General features: G+C 43.0%; 1 protein-coding gene across 1 annotated transcript in view; it reads right to left on the bottom strand.

Annotated features, from left to right (window-relative positions):
- ACVR1C (activin A receptor type 1C) overlaps positions 1-23280 on the bottom strand; it is a 67147-nt gene that overhangs the window by 34665 nt on the left and 9202 nt on the right. The window contains exon 3 of the mRNA XM_033945951.1: positions 8066-8296. Coding sequence (XP_033801842.1) covers positions 8066-8296 — 231 coding nt within the window. The remainder of the gene's footprint in view (positions 1-8065; positions 8297-23280) is intronic.

The following is a 23280-nucleotide window of genomic DNA, read 5'->3' as shown; positions in this document are numbered from 1 at the left end:
CCAAGTTCATGCCCCTCCCTTCCTCCATCCACATGCACCTTTCCCCCTCTTCCTTTTCCCTTCCAGCCATGTGCATCTCTTCTCTCTATTTCCTTCCATTCCACTTTATCCATGTTAGAGAAGAGATGGGCAACCTGTGGCCCATGAGCCACATTAAGCCTGCCCTAAAATGCTATGCTGCCCATGAGACCATGGCTCATACAAACCTCATTAAGCAGAGTTTTGTTGTCAATGGAACCTTTGAAGAATATAACAGGACAATACTTGTTTGACAATGTTAGCAACTGTTTGGAAAGAAAGTGTGGTAACAAACCATTCTGGTAATAATTTATGTTCATTCAATCATCATATGGAGTTTTGCTGGCAATGAATTATACGACACATTTGTAAATTTTCAACGTGCAGCTGTTAGGGATAGTACTGACTTTCATGCAACCCTCTCTGTATAAAGGTTGCCCTTCCACCCCCTGTGTTAGAGTCTCCTCTCTTCAAGATTTTTGTCTTTCTGCATCTGCCAGCTCTGCTGCTAGTCAACTGAACATTTCCCTCTCCCCCGAGGTTTCTTTTTCTCTGTCTGCAATAGTCTCCTAGCATACTCAGAACCTATTTTCCTTTTCCCCTAGGCCCAGTGTCTCTCTCTGTCTGCAATAGTTTTCCATTCCATTCAGCTCTTGTGTTCTAATCATTCCTCCCCCTTTCATATCCTCCTTTTGGTCAGAATTTCACACCAGCATGCCCTTCCTGCTCTTTCTCCCTCTTCCTTAGTTCCGGATCCCTCATTTGCAAATTATTTGGTGTCCTTCTTCCAAGTATTCTTCACTTTTTTTTTACAAATTAGTTTTCCCCATTGCTATGTACCACACTCTTTAATGTTGTCTAATTTTCACCCCTTTTCTAGTTTAATTTTATTTCACAATTTTAGTGAGAAAAGCTGTTTTAATTCGGCTCACTCCAGTTTTGGATAGGAAATTTAGTTCTACATAGATAACTCTTTCCCCCTCCTTTACCAACCCGTAGCGTCAGCGGTGGTAGCTACTCCAAAGCTCATAGAATTCCTATGAGCGTCGGAGCAGTTACCGCAGCTGCCGGTGCTAAAATCCATGCTACGCATTAGTAAAGGAGAGGGTTTGTGTTCTGAACAAAATCCTTCCTCGTTCATTTGCTCAGTTATATCATATCTTTTCTCAACTAGGGGACATCTATTTTACTCATCTCACTTGATTTCTCTTCTATCTTTGATTTCATCAATTATTCTCCCTTAATCCAGCATCTCTTTTAACTGGGTCTCTGCTTCACAGTGTCTGTCTCCTACTTAGATTGTCATTGTTTCAAGTCTCCTCTGGTATTTCTCTTTCATTCAGGAGAATACTCCAATGTGGAATCCCATAGAGGTCCCTTGCTTGCCCCACACAGATGGTGTTCAGGTTGGATTTAAAGGAGTAAACATGAGGTGCAGCTTCTCGGGGTGGAGGGGGTCAATCTTCCTTTATCGTCCTCCTGTCTTGGTCATCCTACTTTTCTCCCCATCTTAAAATGTTTTCCAAGTTCTTCTGTTTTTTAGGATTGTAAACTGCTCTGATGCCAGTATAGCAAGTGTGCATAAATAAAAATAAAATCAAAATGTGGTAAGAGCAGATAGTGTAGCTGGTTTTAAGAAAGGTTTGGACAAGTTCCTGGAGGAAAAGTCCATAGTCTTTTATTGAGAAAGACATGGGGGAAGCCACTGCTTGCCCTGGATTGGTAGCATGGAATATTGCTACTCCTTGGGTTTTGGCCAGGTACTAATGACCTGGATTGGCCACCGTGAGAACGGGCTACTGGGCTTGATGAACCATTGGTCTGACCCAGTAATTATGTTCTTATGTAAAATCAAATACATGTCCAAAAAGTGCTCATCAAGAAATGAACCATCAATATCTTCGTAAGGCATGAGGAACTTCTGGCATGCAAGAACAACATGTGTCTAGATGTAAAACATAAATAAATTAACCTTTTCTCATTTATATTATTTTTGCCAGCAATCTTCTGTATGAAAAGATAACTTTCACAGGACACTAGTAATATGTTCCCCTACATATACTTCAATCTTTGTATTCTTACAATTTTGTAATACTAACCCACAAAGCCAGCATTGGCTACTAGAACCACCAGCACTGCATGTGTCACCTATCCTGCATCAACAGTACTCATTATAAAAGGGGTTTGAAGGTTCTCCTTTCACATAACTCAATCTTGCAAGCACAAGGTTATCTCTTACAACATACAGTATGGAGCGGAGTAGCCCAGTGGTTAGTTCAGCAGCCTGCAACCCTGGGAAACCAGGTTCAATTCCCACTGCAGCTCCTTCTGACTCTGGGTAAGTCGCTTAACCTTCCATTGCCCCAGGTACAAAATAAGTACCTGGTTAACTGCTTTGAGTGTAACCACAGAAAAGCCATATAACAAGTTACATCCTATTACTATTATTTCTACAGCACTACCAGACATACTCATATGCAGCACTGTAGAGAGTCCTAAAGGAGATTGTGAGCTCATTCCAGCAGGGACTATCTAACCCATCAAGACAAACAAGATGCCAAGTTAGGGGTTACAGTTAGTGGGGGTGGTTAAACTACTGGCTAGGGTGGTGAGCAGAGGGCAGTGAGGAGTAGGGTTATGAGTTGAACACTTACTCATGATATATAGGGGCAGCTAGTACGCCTCCAATGCTAATACAATATTCTAGATTAATCCAAGGTAGATTACAAAAGACTAAAATAGCCATTTCTACAATGTTACAACGAGGTCCCGCATGAATGACTACTTCAAAAAATTGTGAGCCAAGGGATGGAGGGTGAAATACACACGTGGATCAAAAACTGGTTGGCAGATAGAAAACAAAGAGTGGGAGTAAACGGACAATACTCAGACTGGAAAAGTGTCACTGCAGGGTTTGGTGCTTGGGCCTGTGCTCTTCAATATATTTATAAATGACCTGGAAATTGGAACGACGAGCAAGGTGATTAAATTTGCAGATGATATGAAGTTATTCAGAGTAGTGAAGACGCAGGAGGATTGCAAAGACCTGCAACAGGACATAAACACGCTCGAGAAATGGGCCGCGACATGGCAAATGAAGATTAACGTGGACAAGTGTAAGGTGATGCATGTTGGTAATAAAAATCTTGCACACGAATACAGGATGTCTGGTGCAGTACTCTGAGAGACACTCCAGGAAAGAGACTTGGAAGTACTGGTTGACAGGTCAATGAAGCCGTCCGCGCAATGCGCAGTGGCAGTGAAAAGGGCAAACAGAATGCTTGGAATGATTAAGAAGGGGATCATGAACAGATCAGAGAAGGTTATCATGCCACTGTACCAGGCCATGGAACGCCCTCACCTGGAATACTGTGTCCAGCACTGGTCGCCGTACTTGAAGAAGGACACAGTACTACTTGAAAGGGTCCAGAGAAGAGTGACTAAAATGGTTAAGGGGCTGGAAGAGTTGTCGTACAGTGAGAAATTGAGCCTCTTCTCTCTTAAAAAGAGGCGACTGAGAGGGGACATGATTGAAACCTTCAAGATAATGAAGGGAATAGACTTAGTAAAGACAGGTTGTTCACCCTCTCCAAGGAAGGGAGAATGAGAGGGCACTCTCTAAAGTTAAAAGTGGATAGATTCCGTACAAATGTAAGGAAGTTCTTTTTCACCCAGAGAGTGGTGGAAAACTGGAACACTCTTCCGGAGGCTGTCGTAGGGGAAAACACCCTCCAGGGATTCAAGACAAAGTTAGACGAGTTCCTGCGGAACTGGAACGTACGCAGGTAGGGCTGGTCTCAGTTAGAGCACTGGTCTTTGACCTAGGGGCCACCACAGGAGCGGACTGCTGGGCACAATGGACCACTGGTCTGACCCAGCAGCGGCAATTCTTATGTTCTTAAATTAGACTAAGAATGATCACAAGTATAAAAACATTCATTGTTATTGCATTACAGTAATGTGTTAACGCACATCATTCATACATTAATGCATGTTAACACACTGGCCCCTTTGTTATCTGATTTTATATTTAAAATTTTTATAAATCTTATTGTAAACCGGCCAGATACTATGTGATGGTCGGTATATTAAAAAGTCAATAAACTTGAAACTTGATAGGTACAGTTTTAAAAAACCTGCTAAACACTTGCAAATATAAAACACATTTTTAAATTGATTGCATGGATATGTTACTATTGCTTTCTACAATGGATATGATTACTCAGTGAATTTCTGTCTTATTTGGAAAATGCTTAATTACAGACTGAATACCAACATGACACTCCATATTTATTTATTTTAAAAATTTATGAATTGCTTAAATCTAAGCAATGTACAAAACATTTACATCCACAATTTCAAACATAAACAATCCTTATAAAATGCAGTAAACAAATAAGTCAATCTTCCGCACAAGATTTCCTTAATACAGAATTATTTAAATCCAAAACAACCATGTAGAGATTGATTTTATAGCTCAGGTAGTATTCAGTCTGTAATTAAGCATCTTCAAAATAAGACAGAAGTTCATTGAGTAATCATGTCCATTGTAGAAAGCAATAATAACATATCCATCAATCAATTTAAAAATGTGTTTTATATTTGCAAGTGTTTATAATAATAATAATAATAACTTTATTCTTCTATACCGCCATAGTCAGGCGACTTCTAGGCGGTTTACATTGTAAGAAGGCTGGATATTCAGCTAATAACAAAGGTCTTAATACAATATGATACAATAAATCCACATACAATACAATACGATGAGTCTAAATACAATACAGTACAATACAATGCAGTGAGTCTAAATACAATACCATACAGTAAGTCTAAATACAATACCATACAAAGAGTCTAAATGCAATACAATAGTCTAAATGGGAAACTTACGTATTAATTGGTGATCTATGGGTGATGAGTATCTGAAAGATTTAGAACTTCCATGAGATGGAGTTCTAAGGGTAGAGGAGATCTGAATAAGAGGGGCTTCTTGAGAGAGAGAAAAGGCGTTACTGGGGAGAGGGGTCCTAGTGGGGGAGGGGACCGTTTTAGTCAATGAATTTTGCGAATAGGGCGGTTTTGATCGATTTGCGGAATGCATTATAAGTCAGATTGGGTTCGTTTATGTGGTTTTTCAGCCAAATTTGCTGTCTGTTCGCTTGGAACTTAAAGGTTCTGTCCAAGAAGGATTTGTATCTGCAGCCTGTAATCTTTGGGTATGCAAAGATGTTTTTGTTTCTGGTCGTTCTTGTGGGGTTGTGTAGGATGAAGTGGGTTTGTAGGTATGAAGGCGCTAGTCCCCAGGCTTGTTTGAAACAGGTGCAAGCAAATTTGAATAGAATTTGCGCTTCAATTGGAAGCCAGTGCAGCTTTTTATAGTAGGGGCTGATGTGGTCGTTTTTTCTTAGTCTGAAAATTAGGCGAACGGCGGTGTTTTGTATTAATCTCAATTTTTTTATTGTCTTTTGTGGGGTTTTTTTTAATTGTGCCTCTCAGATAGCACAGGAGCCAGTGTGTTAACATGAATTAATGATGTTTGGTGTGACATACAGTGCATTAATATATGTTTGGTGTAATATACAGTATATATATATATATATATCAGTTATACAGTATGAAGAACAACTATTATGATACATTTGCACATATTAACCTTTTATGCTGGTCAAATAATTGTATTCACAGAACCAGAGTGGAAATGTTCCAATCAGAAAGGTGAGCACTAAAAAAGTGTCCTTCAACTCATCTGATAACCACAAATGCCTTTATTCATCCAAAGTCTCGTATATGCATCCAATGACTCAACGTTAACAACCAATTATGAAGTTAATTAGCACTCATTACAATTTGTATATGCATCTGGCTGTGCACTATTCAATAAGGCATGGTGCCTAACTCTACTAGAGCATAACTCAAAAGATAACCTGGTTATGGGCACGTCAGGGGTGTTTAAATTTTTATGCTCAGCCCATGAAGCAAAATACACATGTGCTTAGGGCACCAAGAGAAGGGGAACACCACAGACATTTTTCCCCTAGTTGTTATGCCCTTAACTCAGTGCCCCGCAAACTTTTTGTAGTCGCAGCACACTAAACTCGGGGCCACAGCTGCAGGGCATTCGGAAATGCACGGACGTCAAAGAGATGACATCATGCACATGGGCGAGGTCGTCATGTCGATGTTCACACATGGACGGAAGCCCGCCAGACAGGGTCTTGAACCTGCTATCACTACGCCGGGGGTGTGTGGCTGAAGAGAAGAGGCGCCAGCGAGGAGGAGAGACACTGGCCTCTCACTGCGAGAGACACGTCCTGTAAGTAGTCAGCCAGCAGCTGCACCTCTCCTTCTCACCGGCGTCTCAGGCATACCCATAATCTCGCTGCGGCATGCAGTTTGCGATACACTGCCTTAACTCTTTCACTGCTGTCTTCCCTACCCATTATCCAACATGAATTTCAGTGTTTTTCTAATCATTCTAAATATATATGATATTTTGCTTTGTACAATAATGATATTTCTCAGCACTTGTTGAGTCTCAATGTCTTTTCAGATAAGAAATGGAAGGGCTAAGGGGCAATTTTGCTAAGGGGCAAAATTGGAAAAAGGACATGGACTTGAAGACCCCATTTATCCTTAATAATACCCCCTTAAATTTAGTTTCCACTTTAAAAATTCTCGGGTTGTAATTGACGATAAATTACTTTATCATGAACATATTTCTTACATAGTTAAAACTTGCTTTTATAAGTTACTCTTAATCCGATCAACCACCAAATTTCTTACCCCCAAATCAATCAAAATACTGATCCACTCTCTGATTATAGCAAAAATAGATTATTGTAACGCACTTTTACTCAATATTTCCCTAAAAGAAAAAAGAAGATTGCAGATCATACAAAACACAGCAATCAAGCTAATATACAACGCCAAGAAATATGATCATGTTTCGCCATTGATGACCGATGCCCATTGGCTCCCAGGTCATGCTGCTTATATTTAAAACTTTAACTTTTAATGAACCTCAATTCATATCTAAAATGTTAATACCTCATAACACTTTATGTCCACTTCGGTCATCATATCAAAATCTCTTATCTGTCCCTTCCTTAAAAATAGTAGGCATGAGAAGATCAGACATGTTCTCCGTAATGGGCCCTCAATGGTGGAACTCGCTGTCACAATATATTAAAAACGAAAAGGATCTTACATTTTTTAAAAATCGCTAAAATCTTATCTTTTTAAAGATGCTTTTAACATCTAAATTTACCATAAATTTAAAATGTGCTCTAGTTTTAACCCCCTCCATTTCCTCTTGTATTTTCCTTGCTTGTCTATTTCTTCTAAGATAAAAATTGTAACTTTTCCTCCTTCCCTCCCTTCTCATGTTTGTATTAAATTATAGAATCTTGTTATTTGGTTTGCTTTTATATAATTTACGCTATTTTTAAATTTTGTTCATCGCTTAGTAATTCAAATAGGCGATTCATCAAATGTTAATAATAAACTTGAAACTTGAAACTTACTTCATAACACCTGGTTAGTTATCGCTGATAGCAAAAAAATCACAAACTAATCAGTGATTTTTCTGCTATCAGCGATAACCAACCAAGTGTTATGAAGTAATTGGTTATAAATGTGATATATATAAGAACTGTAAGATTTGTGGGGGCTGTAAGCAGGGCATTAATCTAGTCCTATTTATGACGGTAGCTAGTTTTAAGAAAGGTTTGGGCAAGTTCCTAGAGGAAAAGTCCATAGTCTGGTTATTGAGAAAGACAAGGGGGAATATTGCTACACCTTAGGTTTTGGCCTGGTACTAGTGACCTGCATTGGCCACCGTGAGAATGGGCTACTGGGCTTGATGGACCATTGGTCTGACCCAGTAAGGCTATTCTTATGTTCTTATGGTCATAATATTATATTTGGCACATAATAATGATGACTTATTGATTGCAATGTTAGTTTTGCTTATTAACAAGAGTCCTATGGCCCTTACCCTTAATAAAAGATAGGATTAAGCAAATGTTGATGCTTGAAAATACTGTACCTTTGTTGTCAGCAGCGATAAAACCGAGGATGTTTTCATGTCTCAGCATAACTGTCTGATAAATTTCAGCTTCACGAAACCAAGACCGTTCATCTCGCGAGGAGAATATTTTCACAGCTACATCTTCTCCACACCATTTTCCACGCCATACTTCTCCAAATCGACCTTTTCCTACCAACTCCTGTACAATAATTGTCCTTGCAATTGTTCTTTGGACAAGTAAGGGTAAACCTAGCAAAAGGAAGAATTCTTTAGAATCAACAGTGCTTTCAAATTATGATCTTTTTAAAGTAAAGCTGGTCATTGTAATAATATGTACAGCACAGATACTGATTGTCCATTCATCAGATTTGGTTGAGCACAGTCAGAAGTAACTATTAGACAATAAGGCCAAAATTCTATACAGAGTCAATAATTCTCCATTTGATATCTGACCACTTATGGTCCATCAACTGCCAATGCTTTACTAACGGAGCAGTATTTTGTTCAGTCTGAGATGTCAGTGGTGTGCTTTGTCCATGACTGGTGAAAGCTGGATACATCCGGAAACTGAGATTCAGTATAATACTCATGCCATAACGAACTGTAATTCTACCTTTGTGGTTTACTTAATCCAATGTCCCTGTAATAAAATTTACATTGGGCGAACTACATGCTCCATCAAGGTCCATCTAAATTAACATAAGTCTAGAGTTCGGACTGAACGAGATACTGCCCCATTGTAAAGCATTGACAGCTGATGGACCATAAGTGGTCAGATATCAAATGGAGAATTATTGACTCTGCAACAGTTGGGTGGGAGGGTGGGAATATCCAGAAACCATTAGCTATTAAAGAACAAAGATGGATTTTCCGTTTAAAATCTTTAGTTCCAGTAGGCCTATTAGAAGAAATAGAATGGCTTTTGATTATTTAGGCTCCCCTCATGTTGGATATCAGCAGGGCATGTTGCTAGGCTATTGACACCCGTGGGGGTGTGGCTATGAAAGGAGTCTCCTTACGTCGACTGATGCTGACGTCAGACGCGATGAGGTGCATCTCATCAGCTGGATTTAAAACCTGTAATTACAAACCGCGGCCATGTTGCAATGCAGTTGATAGTCCCCTCAAATAGAAGGCATTTGTTTATATTTGTTTATAATAGAGGTGAAGAAATTGTGGTTCCAGATAGTCTAGTAAAATAGGCTAGAGGGAAATGATAGAAGTACTTAGAATGTTTTTATATCATTATAGTTTTCCCTTGACCCTGAAGAAAAGTTTCATTTGAAACATGAGTGTCGGGAGAGGTGAAGGAAAGTTGAATGACAATCCACTATAAGTTACGTGGCTCGCTTCTTGTTAGATTATAAGTTAAAATTTCAACATTGAAGAACAAAAATAGAAATAATTATAAAAATCAATAAAAATTAGACCAATGAAGATGATAGTAACCAGAAAGCAATGTTACTTACAGTAACAGTTGTTATCCAGGGACAGCAGGCAGCTATTCTCACTAGTGGGTGATGTCATCCGACAGAGCCCTGATACGGACGTCTCACAAGCATATTTTGCTTGAAGAAACTCAGAAGTTTTGAGATGCCCGCACCGCGCATGCGCCAGTGCCTTCCCGCCCGATGCTCCGGGAGTGTCTCCTCAGTTCAGGTAGCTAGCAGAGAAGCCAACCCAAGGGAGGTGGGTGGGACGTGAGAATAGCTGCCTGCTGTCCCTGGATAACAACTGTTACGGTAAGTAACATTGCTTTATCCCAGGACAAGCAGGCAGGTATTCTCACTAGTGGGTGACCTCCAAGCTAACCTCAATGGGATGGTGGGAGAGTTGGCAACTTAGGAGAATAAATTTTTAAACACTGTTTGGCCAAACTGTCCATCCCGTCTGGAGAAAGTATTCAGACAATAATGAGAGGTGAATGTATGAACCGAGGACCAAGTGGCAGCCTTACAAATCTCCTCAATTGGTGTCGATCTGAGGAAGGCTACAGAGGCTGCCATTGCTCTGACCTTATGGGCTGTGACCTTACAGGGAAGGGGTAATCCAGCCTGGGCATAGCAGAAAGAGATACAAGCCGCCATCCAGTTGGAGATGGTACGCTTTGATACAGATCGTCCCAACTTGTTTGGATCAAAGGAGATGAAAAGTTGAGGAGCAGTTCTGTGTGGTTTGGTGCGATCCAGGTAGAAAGCCAAAGCACGTTTACAGTCTAGAGTATGAAGAGCTGATTCTCCAGGATGAGAATGAGGCTTTGGAAAAAACACTGGAAGTACAATAGATTGGTTGAGATGAAATTCAGAGACCACTTTAGGCAGGAATTTCGGATGAATGCGAAGGACCACCTTGTCATGATGGAATACTGTGAAAGGTGGATCCGCCACTAAGGCCTGAAGCTCACTGACCCTGCGAGCAGACGTGAGGGCCACGAGAAAAACCACTTTCCAAGTGAGAAACTTTAGCGGAGCCTTGTTGAGAGGCTCAAAAGGAGGTTTCATAAGCTGCGAAAGGACAACATTGAAATCCCAAACCACTGGAGGAAGTTTGAGAGGAGGATTGACATGGAAAAGTCCTTTCATAAATCTGGAAACCACAGGATGAGCAGAGAGAGAGGTTTCCCTTGTAGAGGCTGATGGAAAGCCGCAATAGCACTCAGGTGGACTCGTATAGATGTCGACTTGAGACCAGACTGAGACAGGTGCAGAAGATAGTCTAATACAGAGGACAGGGAGGCTCGTTGAGGCTCCTTAGAATTGGAAACACACCAGGAAGAAAATCTAGTCCATTTTTGGGAGTAGCATTGCCGAGTAGCAGGCTTCCTGGAAGCCTCCAAGACATCCCTCACCGCCTGGGAAAACTGGTGAGGAGTTACGTTGAGAGGAACCAAGCTGTCAGGTGGAGAGACTGCAGGTTGGGATGAAGCAGTGATCCTTGATGTTGAGTAAGTAGTGAAGGAAACACTGGAAGAAGGACCGGCTCCCTGCTGCTGAGTTGAAGTAGAAGGGAGAACCAAGGTTGTCTGGGCCACCGAGGAGCTATCAGAATCATGGTGGCATGGTCGGACTTCAGCTTGACCAGAGTCTTTTGAATGAGAGGAAATGGAGGAAACGCATACAGAAAGCGATTCCCCCAATCCAGCAGAAAGGCATCTGCCTCGAGGCGATGAGGAGTGTAGATCCTGGAGCAAAACTGAGGCAGTTTGAAGTTGTGGGGAGCCGCAAAGAGGTCTATCTGAGGCGTCCCCCACTGTACAAAGATCTGATGAAGGGGGGTGGAATGGAGAGTCCATTCGTGAGGCTGGAGTAGACGACTCAAGTTGTCTGCCAAGACATTGTCCTTCCCCTGAATGTAGACAGCTTTGAGGAAGGCGTTGTGGCGAACCGCCCAATCCCAGACTCTGAGAGCTTCCTGGCAGAGGGAGGCCGAGCCCGTGCGCCCCTGCTTGTTGACATAATACATGGCGACCTGGTTGTCTGTGCGAATGAGGACCACCATGTCGTGCAGCAGATGTTGAAAAGCCTGAAGAGCATAGAAGATGGCTCTGAGCTCCAGATGATTGATTTGATGGAGTCGGTCCGCACTGGTCCAGAATCCCTGAGTGCGAAGCCCATCCAGATGAGCCCCCCAAGCATAGGTCGAGGAATCGGTTGTGAGAACCTTCTGGTGGGGAGGAGTGTGAAACAGCAAACCTCTGGATAGATTCGAAGAGGTCATCCACCAAAGTAGAGACTGCCGAAGAGCAGGAGTGACCATGATGTTTCGAGTCAACGGGTCCGACACCTGAGTCCATTGAGAAGCCAGGGTCCACTGAGGAATTCTGAGATGGAGTCTGGCAAAAGGCGTCATATGAACTGTAGAGGCCATGTGGCCCAGGAGGACCATCATGTGTCTCGCTGAGATGGACTGGCGAGAAGACACCAACTGGCAGAGATGAAGAAGAGCATCCATGCGCTGAGGAGGAAGGAATGCTCGGAGTCGAATGGTATCCAGGACCGCCCCGATGAAGGGGAGAGACTGGGCGGGCTGTAGATGAGATTTGGGGAAGTTGATCTCGAAGCCCAAACTCTGCAGGAAGCAAATTGTGGCCAGGGTCGCCGAAATGACCTCTGGGGCTGAGGGGGCTTTGATGAGCCAGTCGTCGAGGTAGGGAAATACCTGAAGACCCCTGTTCCAGAGTGCAGCGGCCACGACCACCAGACACTTCGTGAAGACTCTGGGAGACGAGGACAGGCCGAATGGAAGCACTCGATACTGCAGATGTAGATGTCCCACCCGAAATCTGAGGAACTGGCGGGAGGCCGGATGAATGGAAATGTGAGTGTAGGCCTCCTTGAGATCCAGAGAGCATAACCAGTCGTTCTGCTCGAGGAGGGGGTAGAGAGAAGCAAGGGTCAGTATGCGAAACCTCTCCTTGACCAAGAATTTGTTGAGGACCCGAAGGTCCAGGATGGGTCACTGGTCGCCCGTCTTCTTCGGGACAAGGAAGTAGAACCCCCGGTTGCGTTGGTCCACAGGGACCGGCTCGACGGCCCGAAGCCAGAGCAGAGCCTGAGCTTCCTGAAGAAGAAGGGCGGTCTGAGTCAAGTTGGAAGGATACTCTCTTGGAGGGTGGTCCGGAGGTACCCGATGGAATTGAAGAGAGTACCCCTCCCTGATGATAGTAAGGACCCAGAGGTCGGTGGTGACAGCCTCCCATCAATGATAAAATTGATGAAGGCGCCCCCCGATGGGAAAAACAGGAGGAGGCAGAACGAGGTTGGTTATGCTCTCGAAGAGACAGTCAAAAAGGCTGAGGAGCCTTGGGGACAGTAGACGGCTGAGGCTTTTGCTGAGCTTTCGGAGGAGGCTGCCGCTTCACTGGTTGCCTCGCAGGTGGAGCTTGCCTCGGTTGATAACGCCGTTGATAAATCAAGGGCGGTCGAGAGGGTCGAGACTGCTGAGGCTTAGGCTTCAGCCGAAGAATGGACTGAAAGGACTTTTCATGATCAGACAATTTCTTCGTGACTGTCTCGATGGATTCGTCAAAAAGATCCGCCCCAGCACACGGAACGTTTGCCAGTCGGTCCTGAAGATTCGGGTCCATGTCAATGGTACGCAGCCAGGCCAAACGGCGCATCGCCACAGAGCAGGCAGCAGCCCGGGCCGAGAGCTCGAAGGCATCATAGGAAGATTGCATCAACTGAAGACGAAGCTGGGACAGCGAAGCAACTACCTCCTCGAACTAAAAAAGAGCCTGGGACTCGATGTAGGGTGTAAACTTCCGAAGCACAGGAAGAAAGAATTCCAAATAAGTGGCAAAGTGGAAATTATAATTCAGAACTCGGGACGCCATCATAGAATTCTGATAGATGCGTCGTCCAAACTTATCCATGGTTCTGCCCTCACGGCCCAGAGGCACCGAAGCATACACCTGGGCTGGATGAGACCGCTTGAGAGAGGATTCGACCAGAAGGGACTGATGCGAAAGTTGAGGACCCTCGAAGCCCTTATGATGCACCGTGCGATACCGAGCATCCAATTTTCCAGGGACCGCAGGGATAGAGTAAGGAGACTCAAAACATCTCATGAAGGTCTGGTCGAGGAGCTTATGCAGAGGCAGGTGCAGGGACTCGGCTAGGGGATGAGGCAAGTGCATGGTATCGAGGTACTCCTTGGAGTATCGAGAACCAGAATCAAGGGTAATGTCTAGGTCATCCGCCATTTGTCTTAGAAACGAGGAAAAAGACAGTTGGTCCGCCAGCGCCGGTCGTCGAGAAGGACTGGAAGAAGACGAGGCCTCGGGCTCTACAGAGGCCTGCGAACAACAGGGTGAGTGAAAAACATCGGGGTCCTCGAACTCCGGACCCAGAGGAGGAGACACAGCCGAAGCAGAGTACCCCATACGAGGCAATTTCTTTTGAGGAGAGACGATCGAGTGCCGAGAGGAATGCCTCGAAGAGTGCCTGGATCGATGCCCCTCTCGATGCCTGGAGGGGGATCGAGACCGCCGGTGAGAATACTGATCCCCAGAAGCCTCCAAAGAGCAGATAGGACTCGAGGCCGTAGATCGGAGAGGCGGAAGATTCGACGCCTCCCGAGACGCCGCCCAGGCTTGATAAGGGGTTCGGAAGAACTCGTCCTGTTTCTTGCTATGCCCAGGACTGGGAGGCCCTGAGGGTGGACGCCACACTGTGTCATGGGGAGGGGTAATAGGCTCCAAGGGAGGCAAGTCATTAAGGGAGGCCTTCCTCGAGGGAATCGGCTCCAAGGGAGGCATGTCACTAAATGAGGCCTTCCTTGAGGGACCGGCCACCGACCGCCGCTCCTCCTCGCCGAGCAACGAGGTCGTGCGTCGCGGAGGAGGAGGAGGGGGCGGCCCGCCCCTCGGAATCGGAACTGGGAGGTCAACCTGGATCGTGGCAATCAGCCGGGGTCCCATGGTGGTCATGAGTTCCACAAACTGAGCCTCCAAAATGGACCGCAACGAAGCCGATATGGAGGGATCCGCACCAAAAGGGGGCCCTTCCGCACGGTCTCCGCGCTCTTTCGGTGCCGAGTGCTTTTGCTTGCCAGCCTTCAGCACTTTGAGCACCACCGGTGGAACTGTAGGGGTCGGTACCTGTTCCGAGGAGACGGAGGAAGGCACCGGCGCCGAGGTCAAGGCCGAAACCGGTGTAAACGATGCCGGTTTCAGAAGGCCCGAAGCAGCAGGGGAGGCAGAGGGCTTCGCAGATGGAGTCGAAGCACCAGTCGATGTCGAAGCCAAAGGATCCAACACAGCTTCCATCTTGAACATCGACTCCCACAAAAAACAGCGGCGTTTAAACGCTCGCGCTGTGAGAGTGGAGCAAGGCCGGCACAATTTCGGAAAGTGGTCCGGACCCAGACACTGCAGGCAGTGTCGATGCGGGTCCGTGAGCGAAATCGCGCGCTGGCACTTGCTACACTAGTTTACCCTTAAATCCTAGAACGGTGGATTCTGCAATTACTTCCTCTGGGAGAGCATTCCAGGTGTCCACCACTCGCTGTGTGAAAAGAACTTCCTGATATTCGTCCTGGACCTGTCCCCCCTCAGCTTCAGTCTATGTCCTCTTGAATATGAATGCTATCTAAGTACAATTCTGCAAACTCTCACAACTTTCATAGTATATATTTGCGAAGGGGGTGCACAAAAGTGTGAAGCATCAGTGGCACATAGGTGGGGATCCCATAATTTACAGAAAACTGTCATCCTTGCTGCACTTACACCAGATTTACAGCTGAAGTGCAAGCATCCAAATGTTAGGGACTTATATACCATAAGAACAGTCTCAATTATCTGATGTAAATGGGACCAAAACGTTGTCAGATAAATGAAAAGTCAGATAATATAGTAAACCTCTTAGAAAATGCAAAGAACCTCTTAAACCTCTTAAAAAATGCAAAGAAAACCTACTTTATGCATAAAAAACAGGCATAGGTTATCTGCAAAAGTGGGAACCCAGGTCCAAAATTAGCTGCACATATTGGAAAAGCATGGTATCAGCTTGAAAACATGGCTTCCTTGCAGCACATGAACCAGAAAACAGGAAGAGAAACTGTGCACTTCTTGAAGGCTATGTGTTATTCTGTAATTATGAATGAATCTCCTCTAGTGCGTAGTTTGCAGACTTGGGGCACAGCATTGACAGGGTGCACATTTATGATTACTATAAGTTATGTGCATATAACCGGTACTTATGTGCACACCTAAGCACATACATGCATATATACCCAGTTATGCTACTATTCTACGTAGAAAAGTGCACATCTACTTTCCTTTATAGAATATGTGAACTTTAATATGGTGCACTGATATGGAATTACTCTCTTACCCCCTAATTTTATAAAAAGCACTAAAAGTGGGCATGCAGTTTTGATTGCGTACTCAAACTGCGTGTTCAATTTAATTGAATAACAAGCTATTTATTTATTCAATTTTCTATACCGTTCTCCCAGGAGAGCTCAGAACGGTTTACATGAATTTATTCAGGTACTCAAGCATTTTTCCCTGTCTGTTCCAGCGGGCTCACAATCTATCTAATGTACCTGGGGCAATGGGGAGATTAAGTGACTTGCCCAGGGTCACACCCACAACCACAGGGTGCTGAGGCTGTAGTTTTTAACCACTGCACCACACTCTCCCCTAATTAGCACCTGTAAGTGGTTGTCCATTGTGTGTCAGGTATGTATTTTTGTATCCATTGAGTGTCATGTATGTATTTTTGTATATTCCTCTGTATGCTTTGTACCCCATTTTTATTATGTACAGCGCTTAGAAATGTGTATAAGCATTTTATCAAATTTTAAATAAACTGTAGAGGAAAGGGCACTTTACCAAACGTACATCTAAATTGAAAATCTGTGTCCAACTTAATTTTGTGAACGGTGGTTGTAAACTCACACTCACTATTATTAATCTTAACAAATTGGGCCTCAAATCCACCAGGGACTTAAACTCCACCAGTGAGACTATAGTCTCTCTTCACGAGTTCATATTATTCTCATCAGCCCCACTGCAGAAAAGAAAAAACTCCCATTAAGGAGAAAAACCTTTCTGGTAAAAAAAAAACTGCATACTATCAAACAGCATATAATCCACTGACCTAACAAACACTAAAGAGGATTAAATCCAAACACCACTTAGCTGAATCATGCTGTTTCTTCGTGGCGCTCCAACTTTTCGTCAAACGATGATTGTAATCCAAGCGGGTAAAAGTTCAAACCAAAACTTTTCTTCTCTTCTTAATTCTCAACAAGAGACTTTGGCCAAAAGGCTTTGTTTCGCAAAAGCTGCGTCAGAAGAAAAGGTCAAACTAATTTCAAACTACTGGATTTGAGGCCCAGTTTTTTAAGATTAATAATTGTGAGTGTGAGCTTACAACCACTATTCACAAAATTAAGTTGGACACAGATTTTCAATTTAGATGTACGTTGGGTTATGGGCAATTCATGGGAGGGTTGGGGCATTACTTTATGTTACTACCACTACTGCTATTTATTATTTCTATAGCACTACCAGATGCATGCAGTGTTGTATATTAAACACGCAAGAGATGGTCCCTGCATAGTACACGCGTAATTATAGACTATAGTAACATAGTAAATTGCAGCAGTAAATTGGTCTATCCAGTCTGCCCATTAGTTATACACATTACAAATACACTTGTCTTTTCGTTGATATTTCAGGGTCATAGACTGTAAAGTTCACCTGGCATTGTCTTATGTTCCAAATGCTGAATAAGGACATATGTGCCTATATTTAGGTGCACATCAAATGTCAGTCTTATAACAATGGCTATTTTACAGGCCAACTTTATACAGATATTTATATCCCACACAATTTTAGTCATACCACATATATATGAATAATTTTTTTGAGTTGGATCCTCAGAAGTTTTCCCCGAGTCACAAATATATTATAAGCCCAGTGATTGTGTGGGATATAAATTTAGGGTTTTTTTTTAAAAGACGGTAAAGAGGTGGCTAGATTCTGTAAGGAACACATGGAAGTAGTTTTGGGACCCCTTTCTGAAGGGCAATTGATAATTGAATATCTTTTTTGAACAAGAATTCTTATTTTGGTAATAAATATTTTCTGCATCGGTATTTTTTAGATGTGTGAGCCTCTTCGGTATAAGTTAGGGATTTCCCTCGAGAAGGACCAATAAGACAGCTTCGGTAGAAGCATGATATGCTAACTCTCAATTTGTCCTATTCTTATATATAATGAAGGTTTGTCACATACAAAATATATATAAAAAACTGATTTAGTTTTAAAGTAAAAATCAACGAAATTAGTAAAGTCATCAATTCAACGCAATTAATAACCAACAATTAAATTTTAGAGAGAAAACACAAGATTAAAATGTTAAATAAAAGTACACATCACTTCGGGGTAAGAAACACCGGAAGTGACATAGAACGCTGTTAAAAATTAGAGCCCGCCGACGATTAATCTGTTAGCAATCTTTAATGGATCAGAGTACGGCGAGAATCATTCATGGTCATAGCAAATAGTAAGTAAGCTGATGATATATAATATACCTCTAGTAAGAGGTTTGTTTGCCTTGTAAGTTTTCAAGATAAAAGAAGTATATAATTAAAAATAGAAGGTGGTTCCCCGAAGTCTTCACAGACGGCTAGAACGAGAGGTTCTTAGCTATGATATAATACTGTATAATAGTACTTTTTAATATAAATAAATAAAAATACTTTGTTCTTTGTTTAGAAAAACCTGTATAACATAATGCTGTCCTGAAGAAACTCTCAGTATTATATGAGAGCGAAACGGAGATCCTCCGTCGGGAAAGCCGGGCAACATACAACACCCGAGCTAAGTATTATTGAACATTAAGAACATATTGAACATTAACAGCATTATTGAACATTAAGAACAATAAGTTGTTTTAATAGCAATAAAATAAATGTAAAAAATGCTTACATAGCGGGGAAAGTCTCTGATCAATGATAGCCCGCAGGTAGGCCCAGTAACCAAGATCAGTTCTGGTAACTGGCCGCGGGCACTTGAGATTTGTAGTCTTTATCCCTGGCATTACCAAGCAAGGATTTTCTTGATCTTAAGTTGGCCTTTGCTTAAGGGACTTTAGTAGATATACTAGAAGACAAGTTAGGATTTATATAAATTTAGGTGCAGGCATTTGCATCATGTTTTTGGCGGTGCAAACGGCTGTGCCTAAATTTAGTGGCGGTTCCCAAGCATGAAAGCTATTCTATAAACTGCACCTAACTTTCCCTCCCTTTTACAAAACCGCAGCGTGGTTTTTAGTGCCAGATGCGGCAGTAACAGCTCCGGCGGTTACAACTCCGAAGCTCAAAGGAATGCTATGAGTGTCGGAGCTGTTACCACCATGGCTGGTGCTAACAACTCTGCTACGGTTTTATAAAAGGGAGGGGAGGATTAAGTACAGTTTATAGAACTTTTTTCAGAGACGATTTTTAGATACAATATATAGAATTCAGTCCTTAGAGGGTAATTTTCTAACAGGTTTGGAGGTTGAGAAGGCACTTATTTTTAGCCTATTTTATAAAAATACACACTTCCCCCTTCCCATTCGCGGTTTCCACACTCGCAATTTCACATATTTGCGATTTTTTGGGGAGGAGGGGGAAAAAACCCCCCAACATATTTTAGCTTTTCCCCCGGTAGCCCGGCCTTACCTGGTGGTCTAGCAGGCTTTTGGGGCAGGAGCGATCTTCCTACGCTCCTGCCCCGTGTAGATCGCCAATAGGAAATGGCTGCTGTGAGCTCCCGTCATAGTCTCAAGAGACTACGGGAACTCACGGCAGCCATTTCCTATAGGTGATCTGCACGGGGCAGGAGTGTAGGAAGATCGCTACTGCCCCAAAAGCCCGCTAGATCACCAGGTAAGGCCAGGATGCCGGGGTGAAGGCGGGAGGGAGGCGGAGGTGGGACAGAGCCGGACATGAAGATATTCGCGGTTTTTCACCATTCGCGGTCCGACTCTGCCCCTATCCCCTGCAAATCCGGAGGGAGAAGTATATACTGTAGGTATCTATGGAGGTAATTCACTCCCTGGTGTTATGAGACAATGTAAAGATCATATGAATTTTAGGAAACAACTGAAAATAGAATTGTGTGTTATTGCCTTTATGTAATACGTATAGATGAAATATTGATATTTTCTGGCTATGCACTGCCTATAAGGAATTATATTGCAGAAGAAGTAGACAACGTAAGAACTCCAACCTGTAAATTCTGAAATGTTAATGTAAATTTTGGGTTTATGTTATGGATCTTGGTGTGTTTCAATAATGTGATTTTGTACATCACTTAGATTATAAGCGGTTTATAAATCGTTCAATTAAATAAATAAATAACATAAGGAGCTGCCTTATGTTAGATGGCAGGAAGCTGCATATACGGTAATATTCTGGTCATTTATTTATTTATTAGGATTTATTTACCACCTTTTTAAAGAAATTCACTCAGCAAAAATAAGTCAAACATATGCAACAGACAATTACAACAGTTAAAAGAATTCAATATGCATTAGAAGATATGGCATAGTATGCTACATTACAATGTCAACCCAAACTTAGGGCTCCTTTTACAAAGGCTCGCTAAGCATTTTAGCACATGCTACAATACGCTAACGCCTCCATAGAGCTGGAATTCATATTTTTCATTTAGCGTGCACTAAAAACGTTAGCGCACCTTAGTAAATGGAGCCCCTAATCACCAATTGGCAAACTGGTCAAATGATCAACACAACATTCTATCAACAAGTCAAAAACATATGAAAAATAATAATGATTTTTTTTTATTTATATGAATCTTCAGATGGCTGACATAGCATATGACTTCTGTATATCCCAGCCTTTATTCTCATTAATCCATCAATCCATTTTTCAATTTTCTTTTCAATCATTTTCTTATTTTCTGATCTTCATTCATACACAATATCTAAATACATTTAATGTATTTGAATGAAAAATGATGACTTATCTTATCTTTAGTTCTTCACCCCTCCTGACATGAGTCCATGTTTCAAATTCTTCTTCAGGGTTGAGGTGGTGGTCACTAGCAACGCTGAATCCGTTTAAACTATCATGGCCAACTGATAAGATAAGTCATCATTTAGCATTCAAATGAATTAAATCTATTTAGAGATTATATATGAATGAAGGTGAGAAAATAAGAAAATGATTAGAAAAAGAGAAAATTGTAAAATGGATAAAAGACATTACAATATCAACACAATATTCAATATAACATTTTAATAGACAGCACAGGATGTAAGCAACGATAGATAGATAAGAGAAAATAGCGAGTTAGAAAATAAGGGGATTAATTTATGGAAAGTTGCAAAAGTCAGAATACTCTCTCAGCTAGGATAGGAGTGTCCTGCAATAGTATGTGCAGCCGATATCACTCCTTCTGTGTTTGTGACTAGCAAGTTAGTTACCTATTCCATTAAAGGTCTGGGTGAAGAGACAAGCTTTCACTTGCTTCCTGAAGTAGAGATAGTCTTGTGTTGAGTGAAGCCTTACAGGGAGTGCATTCTAGAGTATGGGAGCTATTCCAGAGAAGACTCATTGGTGCACTGTAGATTAAATTCCATATAGAAACATAGAAATAGACGGCAGATAAGGGCCCACGACCCATCTAGTCTGCCCACCTTAATGTCCCTCTCCTACCTTTGCCCTGTGAATAGATCCCATGTGCCGATCCCATTTGGCCTTAAAATCAGGCACGCTGCTGGCCTCAATCACCTGTAGTGGAAGACTATTCCAGCGATCAACCACTCTTTCAGTGAAAAAGAATTTCCTGGTGACACCTCGTAGTTTCCCGCCCCTGATTTTCAACGGATGCCCTCTTGTTGTCATGGGACCCTTGAAAAAGAAGATATCTTCCTCCGCCTCGATGCGGCCCGTAAGATACTTGAACGTCTCGATCATGTCCCCCCTCTCTCTGCGCTCCTCGAGCGAGTATAGCTGTAATTTGTCAAGCCGTTTTTCGTATGGTAGATCCTTGAGTCCCGAGACCATCCGGGTGGCCATTCTTTGCACCGACTCCAGTCTCAGCACATTCTTGCGATAATGCGGCCTCCAGAATTGCACACAGTATTCCAGGTGGGGCCTCACCATGGATCTATACAATGGCATAATGACTTCCGCCTTACGACTGACGAAACCCCTTCGTATGCAGCCCATGATTTGTCTTGCCTTGGACGAAGCCTGCTCCACTTGATTGGCAGACTTCATGTCCTCACTGACGATTACCCCCAAGTCTCGTTCTGCTACCGTTTTTGCTAGGATCTCGCCATTAAGGGTATGCATGGATTCTGGCTGCCCAGGTGCATAACTTTGCATTTTTTGGCATTGAAGTTGAGTTGCCATGTCCTAGACCATCACTCCAGTAGGAGTAGGTCGTGCATCATGTTGTCGGGCACTGAATCTTCGTCTGTTGTGCATTTGCCCACTACATTACTCAGTTTGGCGTCATCGGCGAATAATGTTATTTTACCTCGAAGCCCTTCTGCCAAGTCTCTTATAAAGATGTTGAATAGGATTGGGCCCAAGACTGAGCCCTGTGGTACTCCACTAATCACCTCCGTCATTTCGGAGGGGGTGCCGTTCACCACCACCCTTTGGAGCCTACCTCCAAGCCAGCTCCCAACCCATTTCGTCAATGTGTTACCTAATCCTATAGAACTCATCTTGCTCAGTAACCTGCGGTGTGGTACGCTATCGAATGCTTTGCTAAAATCCAGGTACACGATGTCCAGGGACTCCCCTATATCCAGCTTCCCCGTTACCCAGTCAAAGAAGCTGATCAGGTTGGATTGGCAGGATCTCCCCTTAGTAAATCCATGTTGTCGGGGATCCCGTAGATTCTCCTCATCCAGGATCTTATCTAATTGGTGTTTGATTAGAGTTTCCATTAGTTTGCTCACTATCGATGTTAGACTCACTGGTCTGTAGTTTGCTGTCTCCATCTTTGAGCCTTTCTTGTGGAGTGGAATGACGTTAGCCGTCCTCCAGTCCAACGGGACGCTGCCTGTACTAAGGGAGAGGTTGAAGAGCGCGGACAGTGGCTCCGCCAAGACATCACTCAGCTCCCTAAACACCCTGGGGTGCAGGTTGTCCGGCCCCATTGCTTTGTTAACCTTGAGCTTTGACATCTCACCGTAGACACTGCTGGGCGTAAACTCAAAGTTACTAAACGGGTCAACTGAGCCAACTCTTGTCTGTAGCTGAGGGCCGAGCCCTGGCGCTTCTCGGGTGAAGACTGAGCAGAAGTATTCATTTAATAGTTGGGCTTTTTCCGAATCCTTTTCCACATAGTCTCCGTCTGGTTTCCTAAGACGTACAATCCCGCCTGAGTTTTTTCTTCTATCACTGATATACCTGAAGAAGGATTTATCTCCCTTCTGGATGTTCTTTGCTAGAGACTCCTCCATGAGGAATTTAGCCTCCCTGACTGCTGTTTTGACGGCTTTTGATTTGGCCAGGTAGTCTGCTCTAGAGTCCTGCTTCCCTGATTGTTTGTAAGAGATGAATGCTTTTTTCTTCTCCTTGATCAGGTCTGAGATCTCCGCAGTAAACCACTGTGGCTTATTGTTCCTTCGCCGTTTACTTACTGATTTTACATAGCAGTTTGTTGCTTCTTGTATGGTTGCTTTCAAAGTCGACCACATGTCTTCCACGTTATCGGTTTCTTCTTGGCTTTGTAGCGCCTGGTGAAC

Source organism: Geotrypetes seraphini, chromosome 5 (assembly GCF_902459505.1).
Source record: "Geotrypetes seraphini chromosome 5, aGeoSer1.1, whole genome shotgun sequence".
NCBI classification, from domain to species: domain Eukaryota; kingdom Metazoa; phylum Chordata; class Amphibia; order Gymnophiona; family Dermophiidae; genus Geotrypetes; species Geotrypetes seraphini.
Note: the sequence above shows the minus strand (reverse complement) of the source record. Positions and strands in the feature narration are given on the sequence as shown.